Source organism: Symsagittifera roscoffensis, chromosome 3 (genome assembly GCF_963678635.1).
Source record: "Symsagittifera roscoffensis chromosome 3, txSymRosc1.1, whole genome shotgun sequence".
In the NCBI taxonomy this organism is placed as follows: Eukaryota; Metazoa; Xenacoelomorpha; order Acoela; family Convolutidae; genus Symsagittifera; species Symsagittifera roscoffensis.
The window spans coordinates 72,876,429-72,898,096 of record NC_087064.1 but is presented as its reverse complement, the minus strand read 5'-3'; the positions used below and the strand labels follow the sequence as shown (position 1 = coordinate 72,898,096).

The 21,668-nt window shown below is 34.1% G+C and overlaps 1 protein-coding gene across 2 annotated transcripts in view; it reads left to right on the top strand.

Annotated features, from left to right (window-relative positions):
* The window catches only part of LOC134842784 (disks large homolog 4-like), a 574,432-nt gene that overhangs the window by 515,408 nt on the left and 37,356 nt on the right, over positions 1–21,668 (top strand). For both annotated transcript variants that reach the window (XM_063859273.1, XM_063859274.1), the window contains exon 2: positions 4,537–4,594. In XM_063859273.1, the coding sequence (XP_063715343.1) occupies positions 4,549–4,594 (46 nt within the window). In that variant the 5' untranslated portion in view covers positions 4,537–4,548. The remainder of the gene's footprint in view (positions 1–4,536; positions 4,595–21,668) is intronic.

Below are 21,668 nucleotides of genomic sequence, written 5' to 3'. Positions count from 1 at the left end.
CCTTTTTTCGAGCACCGGTACCCTACTCCGCCTCATTATTTCTATTTACAACTGCTTCTATTTACAATTTTATTATATACACGATTCTATTCTGAGGGTAAAAAAAATATTTTTTGTGGTAACAAATTCTGTACAATCTTAAAAACCTTATCCAATTCTCTTTCTAAAACCTCCGAAAAATTTTCCTTAATTTGGTCTTAACCCTACCTATTTCGATTTGTCTTATTCTGTCTTAAAACGCACTTGTTGTAATTTGACTTCAATTTCTATACCGTCCCAAGACTATTCGTCACTATCACAGTACTCTCCGTTAGTGTCCTAAGACCCTTGTACCAAGACCACTGTTCCAAGACTACTGTCCCAAGACTAGTGTCCCAAGACTACTGTCCCAAGACCAGTGTCCCAAGGCTAGTGTCCCAAGACTACTGTCCCAAGGCTAGTGTCCCAAGGCTAGTGTCCCAAGACCAGTGTCCCAAGGCTGGTGTCCCAAGACTAGTGTCCCAAGACTAGTGTCCCAAGGGTAGTGTCCCAAGACCAGTGTCCCAAGGCTGGTGTCCCAAGACTAGTGTCCCAAGACTAGTGTCCCAAGACCACTGTCCCAAGACTGTCCCAAGACCACTGTCCCAAGACCCTGTCCCAAGACCACTGTCCCAAGACCCCTGTCCCAAGACCCTGTCCCAAGACCACTGTCCCAAGACCCTGTCCCAAGACCCTGTCCCAAGACCCTGTCCCAAGACCACTGTCCCAAGACCACTGTCCCAAGACCCTGTCCCAAGACCACTGTCCCAAGACCCTGTCCCAAGACCCTGTCCCAAGACCACTGTCCCAAGACCACTGTCCCAAGACCCTGTCCCAAGACCACTGTCCCAAGACCCTGTCCCAAGACCACTGTCCCAAGACCCTGTCCCAAGACCACTATCCCCAGACTGCTCTGTCCCAAGACTTCTTCGGTCTTGTCCCAATACTCGTCACGGAGTGTCTTCCTCGTTGTAGGGTCTTCTTGAACCACCGTACCTTGTACCACCACTCAAGCTCTAGTAAAATTTTCCCAAAAACCCTCTCTTAAAAGCCAAATGCTGACCCCCCTCTTCTTTTTGGTTGTTCCTATTTCAATGTAGGTGCGCAGGTATCTTGTGATCACCTGTTCGTATAAAACCAAACACAAATCCTCAATAAAATGCAACAAAAATTTTAAGTAAGAAGAATAATAAAAACAGAAAAATGAGCCCACCTAAAATTTAAAGGTGACCAATGTCTACCTTTCGTCTAAAAAAAATGTCTGGTACCTAATTGCCACGCGTTTTCCTCCCCCCACTAGTGATCTTATGGGGTATCACAAAAGCTGTCTATATCCGGTCCCCCCTACCAAACCAACCAGCGTACCAGCCTTAACTCGAGTTGGATTTTGGATCTCCACCTAATATTACCAACGCGTGTTAATTTCTAATGTAACTAAGTCAACGATGTCGACTAATTAGTTACTCTAATTTCCCCCTTTTTGCAATTTACAACCGCCAACCTCTAGCCTAACCAGTCCCCCTTCTAACCTCCCCCCTTTCTAGCCCCCCTTCTTAAGCCTAAAAATTACTTTAAGCGCCGGGTGCTAAACCTCTCAAGAGAAAACCGTAGACCTGTTTCCAGGCCTGCTCAAGTAAAAACGTTCCTCAAAACTGGGGGATTTCGCTTATCCAATTTTACACTTATCTCCTATGATGTAATGTGGATTCTAACGATACCCGTTCTGCCCAACTTGAGAACTCGAGAATTGCCAAATCCTTCTTGGCTGCTTTCCCACTCGACTGGTCACCTGTTCCAGTCCAGTCTCCTATTGGTTCAACCAAGTGTCCCTGAACCACTTTCCCACTCGGCTGGTCACCTCTTCCAGTCAAGTCTCCTATTGGTTCAGCTCAAGTGTCCCTGAACCACTTTCCCACTCGGCTGGTCACCTCTTCCAGTCAAGTCTCCTATTGGTCCAGCTAAGTTCCAAGCTATCTGAAAACCCTTGACAACGCCCCACTTCGGGCACTTTATTCAGTTTACTGGTTTAAATTGCTAGGTTGATCGAAACGATCGAACTTGTAAAACAGTATGGGTATACTATTTAATTAATATAAAGGTTTGATCCAACTAATCTGGTGTCAAAGTCACTGTCTTTTTTCGTTTTATGGTTTTTGTTCCTTTTTCTATTCTTTTTTGGTTTTTGTTTTGCTTTTTGTCTTTTTGCTCGTGTTTTTGTCCCCCTAGTTGCCCCCCTTTACTCGGTTAGCTAAGCCTCGTTCGGAGAGCGTACCAGGAAATTTTCTCGAGTTTTCTTAAAAAGCTATCACGGTACAACCGGAAGGTTTGCACGTTCCTGTCGAACCGTACCGCCGGTACTCTAGAATGGGCATTCAGCCCGAAGCTGTCTCAAGTGGGTTCGACTCCGTAGTCTTGATGTCGTAAACACCCAGGAGCGCCATAAAAACACTATGTAACATTCGTCTACTACAGTCACACATGAGGCTTAAGAAAAATAGGCCCTATAACTATTGGCTCAGGAGTCAGGGACACTATCTCTTGTGTTTTTCCGCCTCAAATCAGTCGGAGCCAATTCGGTTCGCTTGTGACATGAGACTACGACCCGTTACAGCTTAAAGGCTACTACTAAAATACCCCCCCACTCTAGAATTAGAAACGTCCCCATACTTAGGTCTCTAGATACCCAAAATACATGAACGCCGTTAAAAACCGGGTCGGAACAATCCGTTAAGTTGCTTTTTTATTAGACAGTGGAACTTTGATCCATTTCAGATGGATCAACCTAAAACTCGCCTTACCTCAACATAACAATCATAAAACACACTCTAGAAATTAAATTAAGTACTCACATTGTAGCACGCTCACGAACCAGGAAGTAAATAAGTCGGTAAACAACTCAAGAATCAATAAAGTAACTAAGATAAGTTTAATGTCAGTCAGTTTTAACAACAAGAACAAGTTTTTACTCTAGACTGCAGTTTTATGTGGACCATTGGGACACTCAAGCTGTCCACCTTTCCGTCGAAGGTTCACTCTGGTCCAGTTCGAACAATTGTTCTCTCGGGAACACTCTGTCTCCTATTTCAGATAGGACAGCTCTACTCTTGTTCACTATGATGGAAATTGCGAATTGCAATTTCACACTCGTTTTTATCTGACAACTTTCCCGCAATTGTTCTGAAATTGTTCTCTTTTCTTTTTCTGATTTTCAGTTATCGCGAGAAAATCGTGCATGACATGTTCCATTCGAAATTTTGAAAAATTAAATTTCACTACAAAATCAAGTGTTTTCTGCTCTTCTCAAGGTCAAACTTCCAATTATGACCGACTGGCACAAAAACTAAAAGAATTTGAGCAGCCATATTCAGCGGCAAGATTCGCAACCCCCTGAGAGTTCCCTCCAAATTCCAATAACAGGATTGATATCTTCTAAATTTTGGAATTTTTCAACAATTAAGATTTTTTGAAATTTTCGGAGAAAATTATAAAAAACGTCATATCTCGAAAACTACAAGGATTTGAGCAGTCAAATTTGGCGCCAAAAGTCGCAACTCCTGAGACTACCCTGACAGAGCCTCACTACAGAGATGTAATTTCAAGTTTTGTGAAGTTTTTTATATCTATGTTTTCTAAAAAATTTTTGCAAAAAGTCAAAAAAAAAAACGTCTGATCTCGAAAACTGCAACGATTTGAGCAGCCATAATCAGAGGCAAGATTCGCAACCCCTGAGGGTACCCTCAAAGTATCCAACAACAGGATAGGGATCTTGAACGTTTTGGAATTTTTTAAAATCAAAGTTTTTGAAAAATCATATCTCGAAAACTACAAGGATTCGAGAAGTGAGAATTGGAGGCAAGATTCGCAAGCCCTGAGAACCCTGACAGCACTCAACTACAGGGTGATAATTTCAAAAATCGAGCAGTTTTCTAGAAATTACCATTGGGTTGCTAATTTCAAACTTGATGAAATAAACACTGAATTTAAAGTGGAAAATCGAAAAAAAAACTTTAACCATTGCAATATACGATATAGCTTAAACGTGAAAAAATTCTTTTGTTAAACATGCAAAAATAATAGGTTGAAAAAGCTTGAACATGGCGAGATAGTGAAGCCTGCATTTAAATATGTAATAGAATAGATGAAAGTTAAAAAATTAGGCGACGGGTAGACAGACATAATCAAATTAATTTAAAAAAGCAGGTATACAGACAGACGGACAGACTTAATTTTGTCCTCGAATGAAATATTGAAAAATTAATGACCTTGCGGAAAACTAATTGAAAAATTTTCTGAAGCTTTGCAATATATGATATAGCTTAAACATGAAAAAATTCTTTCGTTTAACTTGCAAAATTATTAAGCTTAAACATGGGAGATAGCTGTCACTCGCATTTAAATATGGTATAGATAGATTAATATCTGACATACACTTGAACATTTGAAATTAATTTCGTTTTGCAGTTTAAGTGTTTGTTTTTTATTTTTTAAAATATATTCAGCTAATTTATTCCTTTGTTTTAGATAATAAGTATGACAGTGATGAATCGAGCCAGTGTTCTAAATAATCGCAAAGACGGTAAGAGGTGAAACCAGTGATTTTTAGCATGATCCTATAAGTTTTTAAGTCTTATTCGTAAAACTTTGGAGAGCAAGTGTCTTTATTCATTGAATCGGTTACTAGACTTTTCCCTTTCACAATTTTTTTTGGTTTCAAATCTGCAAGTAAAAGAACTTCCTTTTTTGTTGAACCTTAACGATTTCCCGGATGCTTCGAATTTGGTGTGGCTGTAACGCGGTTGACTGAGATTGAGGTTCGAGTCCTGGACGCACCTTATCTTTAAGAGTAATGAACGACGTGAAGACTCTTTTATAGGTTTTGGTGTTTTTTTGTTTTTTTTTAAGGAAAAAGTCGGAAAATGCGCTAATAACTACAGAAGTGAATTCATACATAATAATGGTGGCCAGTCAAATAAGCTGAATGGGTCCAAGAGCAGAAAAATATTAACTTTTATAAGCTGATCGGTAAATTTAGTATACTAATAGTTAATATTACCAAAGAAACTAATATTTTCTGCATAATTTGAGTAATTTAATTGAGATTTTTCAAAAATTCACAGAAAAAAGTTTGATGAAATGATTCAATTCGTGAATAAATTATTCATTTTTTTGGTATTCTTGACGAGTCTGATATATTTTTAATGAATTTGCCCGGGTACAAATATGATAGAGTGGTCCCACGAAAAAGCAACTATGATAGACAGGTCCCGCATGCATTTCGCTTGTTATAATTTTGAAAACTAATTTGTGTATAAATTCTTCATTTCAAAAATCTTGCCCAAAATGCTGAGTCAGAAATTGTTCAGATTAACAATTTTAATTACTATCTTGTTTATATCAAGAAATATGCTCGCTTCAACTTATTTTACGGTTAAACAACCATAGTGGGGTTAACTTATTTGTCATCAATACTTAATGTTAGCGGTCTTTTTGAGGTTTTAACCTAATAATGGTGAAGAGGGAGGTTCAACGAAGTAACGAAACAGAAAGGTGGTTTGAAAATATACTGCGGCAACTTTCTGAATTGCAAATTTACAATTATTAAACATTTTAGAGCCTTAGGTGTCTTTTTCGCAAGGGACCAGGTTATTTTCATGGGACCACTCTATCATAGTAGTACCTTTGCCCGTTTCAATCACTAAAAGTTTTTTTCTGTGTTTCTGCTCTTGAACCCATTCTGCTCTTAGACCATTCTGCTTATTGCTCCGCCTACTTATTAATGCATTCATAAATGCACTTAGGTATATATGCATTTTTATGTTCAATTGAAATTCATCTGATGAAAGTGACGTAATTAGCACTCTCCAAATACGAACGTGCAAATGGCGCAAAAATTCCTGAACGATTTCTAGTTTAGAAATGGGAATTTGTTATTTTTTTTTATTTCCAGCGGAATAAAAACTTTACCTGTTGATCCAGTTTTCTTTTCAAGTTGGGTTAATGCTAAAGGATTGTATGATCAATTAATCTTCAACAGAGTCAGTGTTTTTCTGTTTATTTGCGTTCATTGCTCTTTTTCAACAGTCAGTTGGCTACCTTTTAGTATATATGAAATCAGAATTTTTTCCAGGAAAATAGATTTGTCGAACTTCGTTTGTCTGCTTGTTTGTCAGCTTTATTTTCAGCGCATGGAATTTCTTCTGATTTAAAAAAGTCTTACTATAATTGACAGTCATAAAAAGACAAGACGTTTACTCTTTTTCGAGATTGTTCACGATAATGCCTAATTCACCTAATTCAAAAATAATTTATGTACATGATATCTACTCACTTTGTTTTTTTCTTCGGTGGTAATTTCCCAAAGGAGTGCACAATGCTCTCAATACGATCTATTATGCTCGACCCTTAATGCAAGTTTTTGATGTCTTCGGGGATTGTGAGGGGCGAAAATCTCTCACGATTAGAAGCATTATTTTTTTTGTTTAAATCCGGCATGTTTTCTCGGTTTGAAGCAGATGTGCTGGTGATTAAATGGTTTCCGATAATCTTCCCTCTGGTTGTAAAGGTCGGACTAAAAACGAATCAGTTAATTGAGGAATAATCTGGACTATTGAGAGCAGCAAAGAAGTATCATATTTTTTGTTTTTAATGTTCAATTTATCTCTGATTAGTGGGAATAATCAAGGAATTTTTGTTATGTAGGTAATAAAGTAAAAAAAATGTAAATAACCCAGAAGAACATTTTTTAAGAGTAAGCGTTTTTTTTTCAGGAAAAAGTTTTAAAATTTGCTCACGCTCAATTTTGAATTTTCGCGGTTTGACCTGTGATTTCTTTTGAAGTTCAGTGCATTTCAATTGTTATAAGGAAGGCAAACTCCACTATCGAACAGCAAAAGTGTTAAGGTCTTCAAAAACGTGGTCGACTTCTTATTTCGAAAATGGAAATTAATTATCAGATTTCCCAGCGTAATGAAAGTTTTACCTATTGAATCAGTTTTCTCAATTTGGGTTAATTTTAACACAAAAGCGTTCATCACAATTTTTTCTACAATGGAACCTGATCTAAACTATATTTTATGATTGGATAAATTAAATGTTTTACCAATGTAAAGTATTTAATATTAACCAATCATGATCCATCTAACTAACAACCCACTTATTTGTAAGTGCTGAAGTTACTTGTAATTTCAGCACCAGAGAGATTTGAATTTAACTTAGAAATTAGTTGGACTCTCCCGAGCACTTCAGCAGCCGCAATAAACCAGTATACCCTAGATCTATTGAGCCTAGCAGAGACTAGTTAAACAACCTGAGACTAGATAGTATAAGAGTAAGATTAGGATCGGTATTAGACTAAGAAGTTGCACGAATCTATCCGGCCGAAAATAAGATAGCGTGACGAGCAGACGGTGTACCCTATCCGAAATTACTCTATGAGTTACGCCCCCAGTCATAACTCATCTGGTGCGACCATAAGTCTCGAACAAGACCTTATTAGATTAGAATTAACCAAGAATAGATTAGAAATTAGACAAAAACATTTACAAAATGTTATACGACAATAATTTAATTGAAATGTCTCTCCGACTCAATAGATCAGAGCCAATATTCCGAACCATAATAGAACTACCCGGAATTGGAAGAAGACATCGAACCAAAGACGACATACGACAAAGTAGAAACTTGCCGTATAGTTATATGATAGTTCGGCAAAAGCCAGAACAAACTTTTATATTTCGAATACTACTTGCAATGAATTTAGATTTCCATTTGCAAACATAAAACCTTGAAGCTAATCTTCAAAATCATTTCAGGCGCTAAACAAAATTAATATTATACAATAACGATTGATAAAAAGATCTAAGATCGTTTTCTTAAAATTCTGCAGTATTATACAAAACATGTTTGAAAAATATTTATTGGAAAATAAAAATAAAAATTAGTAGCATGACAATAAATGGTTAGTAATCATAAATCATCCTGTTGTTCCAGCTTCATCACCTAAAACATAACAGCAATCATCAAACCCACTAATATCATAAAAACACTAAATCTTTACTTTACACAAATTAAAACATTATTAAAACTTAAAGTCACTTAATTTTAAAACCAGATCATCAAGGCTTATCCTTGGATCTTAAATCATTTTCTACTTAATTAAATTTTAAATTTGATCATCAAGGCTTATCCTTGGATCAAACAGAACAACTTTGTTCTCCCCCACCCACTTAATTAGTGTCTAACGACCTCAAACGTCGATTCACTATCCAACCCTTTCTAAAAACCCAAGACTAATAGAAATTTTTAAACAAAACTAATCATTCAAATTAGGATAAGCAGTGAAGAACTTCGGTTATTCATCCTTCACTTGACCCCCCCTCTTACCAGACCCAGGATAAATCTTAGACTTAGTAAGTTTAAAATAGTACCTAACGAACTACTCGCGTTCTAATTATACCTGAACCTTGTGGATCGATTTACTATTCTCCAACCCTTGAACACAATCACTCCCTTAAGTAAGATTAAGTAAGTTAACACCTTAGCTTATACTAGTCACGAGAAAGTAAAATCATTCTCCGGAATCGATATACTTTTCTCTCCAACCCTGAACAAAAAGACCCAGGTTAAGCTAACCAAAAAATCGTAAGAACTAACAGTTTAAGAAAATAGAAATCATTTAACAACCTTTTGCATCCGTCATCCTAAACCTTATGTCATTTAAAAACCTAGGAAATAAACAAACAATCATTTTACACAATTGTGAAATAGATAACAAAAAATACGACCTTGTAATCACACCTCATACACAAACAGTTGGATACATTCGCACAAAACGACAAACACTAAAGAGAAAAATAATAACTAAACAAAGACAAATAACACGAAAAAGATTTTCAAAGAATCGAAACGCATTTTCAGAATCAGAAACCAACAGTTTAGACGAACTTTACAAACTAAAAGAATCAGTAGATAAAAATTACCCACTTCACGATCAATTATATTTTTCTGACTCAGAAACAACTTCAAATTCATCACAAAGAGGAAAAAGAAGAATAAAAAAGCAGTACAAACACAAACCAGTACATCTATACAATTGGAATCAACCAATTCGACACATTAATAATTACATATTAACAGTCATCGAACGAAAAAATGAGCTCAACACACACTCCAGGTGAAGAAACTCCAGATGATGATGAAATCTTTCCCTTTATAGTAGACGCAGATACTGATAGAGGACAACACTTATTTTGTCAAAATTTACTCATAAATTTATTTGAACCCGGAATTAGTCCATGTAAAACAGAGTTCCCCGATGTAAAAATCAAAAGACAAATCATAGATCACTATCTAAAAGATATATGCAACATAACACAACAGTATGGAATCTACTCTATAGAATTCACTTCCCCAAACCATAATAATAGAACATATACTATTCAAACAGACGATCTCGATTTAGAATTTTCAAAAGTCTTTTCAGAATATATAAAAAGCATTCAATACCATAACTCACAAAGAGCAAACTCCATTTTCACCAATGAAGTTTTCGCAATAATATATAGTTATATTTCAATATTAGAAAATGAACTACCATTAACAAATGTCTCACCGACAGACACATCTAAACATTTAAGAGTACGACATGAAATCACACTACTCTCTAGTTATTTGAACGTCATTAAAGAAAATTTCACGAAAGACGACGTTTCACAACATACCAGACACGATTTACAAAAAATTTTAGCATGGTTCATAATAGATTATTTCACACACAATATTGATTTAATTGCACAAGCAAGAAAAAATTTTAGACCCCAAAATTCGAACGATGAAACCGCTATCACAGAACAATCAGATTATGTTTGGGACCCCGAATGGTCTCATCCCGCATTTATAAGCTTCCCACAATCAATCTCAAGTCAAGCAATAGGTACAATATCTTACATAAGAGACTATGTAAGAGTAATACCATTAACAATTGATGCAACACCATTAAACTATAATACATTTTTACCCGATACACAAAATAATAGTTTAAACTCTACAGTCATACACAATGAAAACCTCAATGGAACTAGGAATCTTACTCAACAAGATATCCAGACACCATCACACTTCATAAATGAAGAAATTGTACACACAACAACTACACAACAAAGTATTTCACCAATACGCCCAAATTTAACAACACCAAGAAATACAAATCCTTCACAAACACAGGTAACCTTACAATCAACCGTAAAACCTTCGGTTGCCCCTAAATATTCACATATGGATTATCAAACATACAAACCCGTGACAATACCATCAAATACACGCAAAACATTCACTAGAAACAACTTTGCAGACCATAATTATAATTATACACATCCGTCAAAAACAAATTATCAACCACAAAGGAATTTTAATCAATATACAAAACCTCGAAACTGGGATAACCCAACAGCCCAATATAATTCAAATAATTTTCAACCAAATCCTCCACAGGATCGCAGTGAAAATTACCCATTTTTTCAACAAAATAAAAATAAAAAACAAACATCTTATCAAATGGATTATTTATCCTCAGATGAAGATTTCCTACAACCAGATATATTTGCACAAAATACTCAAGAATATCGTAGACAAGGAATACAGAAAACACGTATAAATCATAGGAATTTTTCTCCACAACCAATAGATGCACAACATCAACAAGCAATTCAACAACAAAATCCAATTAATACACAATCCTTTCAACCAATTCAACAACAAAATCCAATGATTGCACACTCGTATCAACCATCACAAATGCAAAATGAAATACCACTACCATATTATCTTCAACAACATGAAATAACAAGAAACCAACTTTCAAATTTTTCTCAAATGCCAAATGCAGCAGAATCATTACAAATGACAATGAATCCATACCTTATGGGTGGATCATCAATAACATCAAACAAACCTTTAATGGTTTTCACAGGAACAGACCCTGAATACTCTGTAGAAGACTATTTAAATGCAGTAACAGCAAACCTGATTTTAAATATCGGACCTGAACCAATAAATACGCCACTACATCAAAATTGGATACATCGACGCACAGCGTTAATACAAACAACCTTAGATGGCGCAGCCCAAAAATGGTTTTCAGTACTACCTCAAGAAATAAAATCAAACTGGAAAAGATTTACACAAGAATTTTCAAAAATGTTTGACTCCGAAAGAAACAAACAACAACAAAGAGTTTTATGTAATGAAATTCGCAGATTACCAAACGAAACCATCAAGCAAATAGCAGTACGAATCGAAACACTAGTTCGAAAAGCATATTCACTAAATACACACGACTATAAAAACACTAAGATGACAGAAATCTTAATGATGACCTTAACACCACAATTAAGGAAAATAGCAATAAAAAAGAGAGCATCCCATCCTTCTTCAATTCGAGAACCCGATTTAGATTTTCGAAAACTAGTAGACAAACTAGAACAAGCAGAAATTACGATGAAACTAGAAGAAACGGAAAATCTGAAATTACAATACGTTAACAAAATTGAAACGACTCCCACTAATATTAATAATATACAAGAATCAGAAACAGATCTCGTTGAAAAAATCACTGAAATACTCAATATTTACGAAAAGAACCCGAACTTTAAAGGCAAACCATCTTTCAAAAAATGGTGTAATTATTGCCGACGATACGGACATAGTATTTCCGAATGTAGACAAAAACAGCAAGATAGTCAAAATAAACCTCAAAAATACAAAGAACCAAATAAATCATTCTATCAATACATGAAAAAAGATCAAAATCTACCAAACAAAAATGTATACAGCAACAACAGTTCAGGAAAGCCACTTCCGAACAATACAAGTTATACAAGAAATCAATCCCCATATAACTCAAGTTATAGAGGAAGATCACCAGAACGAAGAAACACGTATAATTCATCACAAAATCACTACAATAGACCAAATAGTAGAAATAACTACTCCAGATCAAATTCGAATACACAACGATTTGTCTCTAGATCTAATTCCCAACCAAGAAATAACTACTATCCAAACAACCAATCACGAAATTCATCATACAATAGGAATAGAAACTACTCCTATAATAGAAATAGAAGTTATTCAAACAACCGAAACCAGAATTACCCAAACAATCGATCAAGAAATAACTCATATAATAGATCGAACTATAACAGACCAAACAACAATTATCAAAACAGATCGCGAAATAATTCACAAAATCGACACCCAAGTTATAATAATCGTTACAGAAATTATTCCAAATCACCACACCGAAATAATAATCACTATAATACATCTAATAATCGTCATAGAAGCAGTACACCTAAACATCAAAGACAAATCAATCAAGTACAATCTAATCCAGAAACAACATCAGACCCCCCAGGTATTGATGACACAGTAACCGATACGTTACAACTCAATCAAATAAATTGTACATCATCAGATTCAGAAAGTGATACTGAAAACACTCTTGCTATCAATATGATAAAAGTCGAAAATGACTATGAATCTGTTATATATGAACAACCCTTTCCATCACATATATATGAAAATCAATCAGAATTTCTTCAAAATCATTACACTACACCCATAAATTCCACACCAACAACGCAAGAAACAAATGCAAAAAATACTACAGCACAACCAGATCAAAATGCCAAAACAAAATGCTTGAATACAAACCACATCTACCAAAATATACAAAAAGAACAACCCAAAGAAAAAATTTGGACAATACCATTTCTCTTAGAAAGCCCAAGAAATAAAGAATTTCAACCACCAGACCTTGAAATAGATTTTTTAATTGATTCAGGAGCAGAATCAAACATAATAAACATTCCCACATGGAATGAAATAAAATCCTTACACCCAAAGCTAACACCTCTGGAAACCTCCAGCAAGCTAGCAACAGCACAAGGATCAACATTGATAAACTACGGAAAAATCCAATTATTTCTCCTCCCTACCAGAACAATAGAGCAAAGCAAAATTTTAAATAAACCATTCAAACAAATATTCCATATCACTGATATTAAATATAATATCATTGGAATACCATTTATTTCAAAGTATATACCAACAATTAACATACTAAATAGTAAAATATTAATAAAAGATAAATATACAAAAACAAAAGAAACATCCTTAACATTTTTTCAAAGATTAAATAAACAACCACCATTCTTTTCGAAATTCTATCCAATATATAACCAACAAAGAAAACACCTGAAACCACTATCAGGAAACATCTATAATTTTTCAATCAAACAAGTTCACCAATATGATAAAGAACAAAACAAACAAAAATTTTATATGTCAGATTTTGAATTCAAACCTATTCATAAATTTTTCAAAATCACAATCTCTTCAATAAAATATTTGAAAAATTCGAATTCAGATATAATTTCTTTACATGTTTATAACAACACACCTTACCAAGTAACATTACCTTTAGGACTTTTAGGATATTGTGAAACCAACGCTACAATATCACCAATACACGAAAAAGCCTATCGCGTAAATAATATACTCCAATTACTAGATATATGCCAATCTACAATTCTTAATGAAGAATTATCTATAAATAATATAATAAGCAACGAAAACAGAAATACGGATTATTTCACAAAAACTCCATATTTCAAACCTACATTCAACATAAGTAATTACACAGAGCACCAACAAAAATTCTTAACAATGTTTAACTTCCAACATTCACAAATAACACAAGACGAATTCGAAAAATTAGCCAAACAGCTAATTAAATATTCATCAGTCTATGCAACATCAAAATTCGATGTTGGTAAAATAAGTTCATCACTACATCTCCCATTAAAACCTGACGCAGTTTTCAAAAAACAAAGAGCAAGTAAAGTACCAATTCACTTACATGATAAAGTAAACAGATTACTCGATATTTTAGAACAATACAAAATTATATCACCAGTAAACAAAGAAGAACAACCAAAAGGCAACACATTCATCAACCCCGTTATCATTCTAGCTAAAGGAGAATCATTAAAAATCGTTCTCGATGCTAGATACCTCAATTCACTCATAGATGAATCAAAATGTAATTGGCCCATTGAACCAATACAAGTTATTTTAACAAAAATAAACGGCAAATACTTCACAACCGCCGACATGAATAGTGCATACAATCAAATGCCACTAGATGAACAATCACGACGTTTAACACAATTTGTTATCGGAAACCAACAATATGAATTTAACCGCTTATTCTATGGAATATCCATAGGACCAGCAGCATTTTCAGCTTTTATGAGCAAAATTTTTAGACCACTGATACTCAAGAAAAACGCAATCACCTATCTAGACGATGTTTTTATGCAATCACAAACAAAAGACGAAATGTTCAAAGTTTTAGAAACATATCACCAAATACTTCAGAACGAAAATCTGAAGGCCGCCCCCGATAAATCACACTTCTTTTTGACAAAAGTTAAATTCTTAGGACATAACATAGAAAGAAAAACAATCACTCCACTGAAATCACGCATTGACGCTATTCAAAAACTTCAACCACCAACAAATAAAAAGAAAATCCAAGAATTCCTTGGAATGTTAAACTTTTTAAGTAAATATGTTTATAAAATGCAATTATATCTACGACCATTTTACAACATCCTTAGACAACAAAATAATTTTGAATGGAATACAGAACATCAAACACGATTCGAAGAAATAAAGAAACTTTTAACCGAACAAATTTCAAACACAATTCCAGACCCTGATCAACCATTTTATGCAATGTGCGATGCTTCGAACTTTGGCATCGGCGCAGCACTATTACAATCACATAATGGTACAAATAAAATGAACCTTATATCAGCAAACTCTCGATTATTCACTCAAGCAGAGCTAAGACTCTCAACTCTAATGAGAGAATGTACAGCCATAATCTATACACTCACAGAATATGAATTCCTGATACTTGGATCAAAACATCCCACAGTTTTATTCACAGATCACAAACCAATCATTTTTCTCTTCACACAGAAATCTAACCCAAACCACCGAGTTTACAGATTTCAACTAATTCTAATGAAATTTCCAAACTTACATATAGTTTGGACTGCAGGAAAAAATCTTGCATTACCAGACACCTTAAGTCGAAATACACCACCTGAATTACTTACACGAAAAACCACAGTTGAAATACCCAAAAATATAAAATTCTACCTTGCAGAAAACGAAACATCACCCCGATTAGAATGCAAATATGCAGTAAAAACTGATATTGAACAATCACAAATAAATAATTTACAACATTTTCCACTTTATCTAGATTGTCAAAATAATCATTATGAAGTTGATTTACTTGGAACCTCAACTTTCAAACCAATCCCATATTCTCAATGGATAAAAAATAACACCCAACAAAAACGAACAAAACAACACCTGCCTAAAAAAGATCATTTTCCACTAATTGAAAAAGAAGATTTAACTGATAAAATAAATTTATCAGGACCCCAAACAAGTGATTCAAAATACACAATAAATCAAGTTTTTGACCTTCACGACCCACTTGATACAATACCCTTATCTAAATTAGAAATCGAAAACATTTTTCTCCCCCCAACAGAAACAATTACAATTTCAACACTGAAACAATATCAAAACCTTGACCCAGTAATTCGACAACTGAAATCATGGCATAAATATAAAACTAAACCTATCAAAGCAGATTCAACCATTCTAGGAAATAAAACACTCCTCCGATACTTTCGCAAATTTAACAACACAACAATTAACGAAAAAACAGACCTTTTAGAGTATAACCTAAATGAATCTACAGTTCCCTGTCTTCCTATAAGTATGATTCTTATAGCTTTTAATATTTCACATACACAAAATATTAAAGGACACTCTGGATCAGAGAAAACATATTCAAATTTTATACAAAATTTTTACTTCCCAAATGCACCAATTTGGATAAAAGTACTATGCAATGATTGTATAGTATGTCAACTGAATAAACCTTACCCAAATCAAAAACAAATAGCACAAAAACAAGATTTTAAAGGACAAAGTCTGTACTTTAATCACCGTATCTCATTTGATACTAAAGGACCAATTTCACCCTCATCAGAAGGAAACTCCTACATTATGGTAATTGTTGACGCATTCACACACTATGTAGCACTTAACCCAGTACCACATTGTAATGCTTATTACGCATATACAACACTCTATGAACACTGGATAGCAAAATTCGGACTACCAGAAATTTTAGTCACAGACAATGGTACAGAATTCATAAATAATGAAATAATAACACTATGTCATTTATACAACATTAAACACAAACCACGTACATCTCATGCACCTTGGACAAACGGCTTAGTCGAAGGTATGAACCGTTCACTACAAGAATATCTTAGATGTATCATCAACGGAAATGATACAAAATATACCGAATGGTCAGCAGATGTAAAATTATTTCCCTTAGCATATAATTCACAAATCACGACAACTTTAGGAATGTCACCATACGAAATGGTTTTCAACCAAAAGCCACGCAAACCAATAATGTTTACAGCAAATTCCCATAAAAACGCACAAGGTTATTGTCAACCAAATAAAGACTCAATTTGTTATAACCTACCATTACATACGCACGATGAAGATCATTTTCATCACCCACAAATTCTTAAATTAGCCTCCGGTACACACACCGAATGGATTTTAAATAGAGATAAGAAACACAATGAAATTTACCAAAAAATAACAAAAAAATTATTACAAAGACAAAATATAAATGAACAAATCAATTCACGATTTACACCAGCTTCCGATTTAAAAATTGGAACATTTGTTTTAATACCTAATTTTAATACTCAAAAAGGAATTTCTAAAAAATTACAACCCCTTCGAAAAGGACCATACCAAATAATTGCAAAACCCACTGATGTCACATATAAAATTATCGACTCAAACAAAAAAGAAATCGTTCAACATCGAAACAACCTATTACCTTATTACCCAAAAGAATACGCACTCCGTGAATTAACTCAATTATATTCTTTCACAGGATTAAAAATCGTTCAAAATGAACCACATCTGAAAAACACAGAACAAAATGATAACCCCACCGAAAATCAAAACACAAAACCAACCGTCACAAAAAACAATACGCAAAACCAAAAAGAATCTCCAAAACAAAGAAAAAATAGAAAAATGACAGAACAAATAATACCCCAAGAAGAAATAGACAAATCAGAACATAGAAAAACAACAAGACTCCGAAATCAACCACGTAAAAACTACAAAATGTTCATCCCCCAATCTAAAATATTAAAGAAAGTAGAATTTAAAAAGTAATTTTAAAATTTTACACTTCACAATCTTGAAACCTCCGTAACATTTTTCATTTCATTTTTTCAAAATAACATGCTCACAAGTACGCAATAATTCTAGTTCAAAATAGACCAATAGGATTCATCCAATCCGCCACTTTCTCTAACTCAAACTAAGATCAATTAGACGAATAATCTAGAACTCCAGGCACATCTCTAACTATAACTTTACAACCTCCAGGTTAAAAATAAGCAAACCACTCCAACTTGACAGCTAAAATAAATATCACCATAATACCGTACCCCTCCCTTATCTAATAACCCAAAGATCAACAATATTTCCCCAACTCAGACCACGAATACCCCCAAAACAAATTTGATAACTTAGCCTAAAGTCACAAAATGAAAATTTTAATTAGCCTAAAGTATAAAAATCTCACCATACCCCGGATCATTTGACAAACAAAAATAAAGAAAAAGACGACCTCCCAGTCACCATGAAAATTGCCCCCAACAAATTTTTACGAAACTCAACCCACTTGTCAAAAAACTAATAAATAATTCGACCACACTAGAAAATCGCCTCAAACAGCAAAAAATATTCGACCAAGAGATCATTTCTTAAATGCTTTTCTCTCAAACAGTCGTTCAAATACTTATCAATTTTAAACATTTTTTTTCAATACTCCAAACTTTTATAATATTTCTTTTTGATATCATCGAATCTTTTCTAATAATCATAATAATTTTTTGTAATATTTTCTTAATTTTCTACACAATAATTGAACTATACCTCCAACTTTCCAAAACCCTTGAATATATCCACAGGTACGATTTTAACAACTTGTCTAAATGATACGAACAATTTTCAGTAGAACTGATATTTTTCTATTGTTTGTAATCTTTATAACATTTTTATCATCCCTCATTTTGACCATATGTAAATGTATAAAGAAAGCAATCATCACATTTGCCCTAGCAACAATTTTCCTAATTCTTTTTTTAGAAGAATATTATAATAAACATAAACCTTCTCACTAAAGTAACAATTCAAAAATCCATCAAAAATTGCTACCCAACAGTCACAAAATCAGTCTTCACCGACATCATCCCAAGATAATCCAACACCACCTTCAACTACTCAAAATCCTCAAACATCTACACGAATTTCTTTTCAAGACAATCCATACACCTTTGAAGAACGGCACGCTCGTTTATCTGAACCACTAGAACCAGTTCAACGACAAGCACCTCTAAGTGAACCAACATATAATCTTTACCCAACACTACCACAAGAACTAAGTAGAATACGAAACCTTAGTCAAAACCAAAACACAACAGAAATAAATAGACAAATTATACATCCTCGACGAAATAGAAATTTTCAAACTCCCCGAGTTCATTTTGATATACCTCAATCCCCAACACAAACTACTCCAGAAAACACCACTGGTATCACACCAGAAACCCCTACACTTCTTTCACAACGAAGCACTTCAAGTCTACCTTCAGACTACTTAGGTTCAACACCAACATCTGAACAAATACGAGAAAACCCTTTTAACCCCCCAAACCTAACATCACGACTACCATATTGGACTACACATTCATTTACACAAGGTGAACCAAATTTAGCCAATGACCCCATAGATATTTCTACGGATACAACAACATCCTCATCACTACCAGAAACACTATCACTACCATCAACACCATCAACAAGTCAATTTTCACCACTACCCTTTAACTTAAATTTTCCAAATAATCTCGACGCCAGATATCGAGAACAATCTTCAGTAAATATTCCTTTAAGATTAGATTGGAATACATTCACAGCACCTCCACCATTATTTGGACAGCATCAAGAAAGTAACCGCCTTCATAACTGGGCACTTAATAGATTACAATATCGCCAAGATATTCACAACGATATCCGTGATCACAATATTCAAATACTCCAACAAAACAGTTTACAATTAAAGTTTGAAATCACAGTTAAATTAAACAATATTACACAACATCCCTACCCATTAAATCCACCTAACATCACAGCTCAATCACTACCACCACCGTTTATAACTACCGAAGTAATATATAAATACGACAGATACACCAAAAACACAATTGGTTACATTACATTTTATAATCCATACTCAGGATTATCATACACATGTATATTCTAAAATTATTAAATTTTCTCCAACTCCTTTTTCTAGTAACTTCAACTCAAAACATAAACCCTTCACCTCGTACAGGACCACAAGATTTATTAGTAACACATTACGATTGCGAAGAAAATGAACAAAAAACACTACATAAATATGCAATCAATCAAGTATCACAATGTGAAACAGAACCACAAGCTATAGAAACCACAGATATAATAGCAACACTCTACTCAAAAGCCCGAGCTACAACAGTTACAGGTTATAAATTCACAGCAACATTTTCCGAAAAGAAAGTACATTGTTCACAAGTCTCGAACGGAAACAAAAACCGACTTGACCATGAATCATTCTATCAAAGTAATATAGAACGTCTTTTACATCTCAATCCCGACGATTGTAAAAATGAATTACTTAGACTAAACATCACACAAAATAAAAATTCCCAAAGAAAATTAGTTAATTTTCAAGTTTTTTCAGACTCTGTACATCAATCACAACTTGAAAGACACCAAGGACATATAAAACTAGACGAAAAATACCCGTATAACGGCGCACACGGACGATTAACATATGACCTACATGATAAACATTGGATACCACACATTGGTATAAATAACCCATCAAACTGCAAAGCAGACACAAAAAATAAAGGATATCAAGAAATAATGTTTTTCGATTGGAAAATACAACTCGAAAAAATACAACTCACACGAGATTTATCTGATAATACAATGATCTATCAAGGAATCCGACTACCTTGTAAAAACGATCAAGGATATTGCGACCCTACAACAAGAACACAAGCAACAATTGTTTGGTTCCCCGAAGACACATGTACAACATTTCAAGTAGCAAAAATACACGCTCGTATGATAAAATTTCACGAAAAATATTTCATACAATCAATTCCTTACGAACAAGTCCATCCATCACGAAAACTAAGTTCCGATTTTAGAAACATAGATAACATAGAAAATAAATTGACACGTTTTCAAATATATCAAGAAACAGAACTTGCATGTAAATACAGAAATCCACTTCACAGAACACAATACTCTGAAATTTTAGTTGAATATGAAAAAGGATTCGACATGACCACTGGAAAAGTAAAAATCGACCCATATGCCACAGGTCATCCTCTAAACGAAGGAACATCCTATATACCAGTTAATTTTGAAAAAAGCAACGGACAACCTGGTGGACATCTAAAACCTTATGACACCAGAAGCACACGCTTACAAGAATTATCACTAATGAATACCACATATTTTGGTAATATCCACTATGATATTCATTTGGATATGAAACTAGACTATACAATTAGCCGCATTTTTCAAGAAATGTCACTCTCCGAATTAGAAACACTACATCAACTATGCGAATTAGAACGAACACAAATATTACAATCACTTGCACTAGCAGTATTAAAAATACCCTACGCAGGATATTTATTATCAGGAAATAGATCAAATTTTTTAGACTATGAAGGAAACATCTTATGGTTTTATACTTGTACTAAAAAAGTATCACCACTATACGTTTTTGAAGATAAACGATGTTATAAAAGAATCCCTATCTTTTATAAGAATAAAGTACATTTCGTGGATACACTTTCACGAAGAACCTATTTCTGGGATACCGCAGTCCCATGTGGATCAGAAAATAGCCACAATGTAGTACAACTAAACCCTGATGAAAATAAATATTATCTTCTCACTCCATACCCCACATTAATGCAATCACTCAAAAAATTTTCACCAGAAAGCATTCGCGCTATCGCTCGAAACCCAAATATAGACTTACAATCAATAGGAATCTATTCAAAATCAGATATTCAACATCACATTAGAACACAACAATTCCAAGAGTTACTAACACAAATGGACACTATACAAAGACAATCAATTGACCAAAACTTACGCAAACTTGCAGAAACCGCAGGATTTGCCGATATCTACACGCAAGACTATAGCGGATATTTTAAAGACATTAAAGATTATATATATCTAAACGGCGAAAAATACCGTCCCCAAGATATATCACCAATCAACATTTTTAGCTTTGTTACACTCAAAAATGAGATCCTAGATTTTCTAGGATGGCCCTACTACATCTTAGAAAAATTGACTATTGT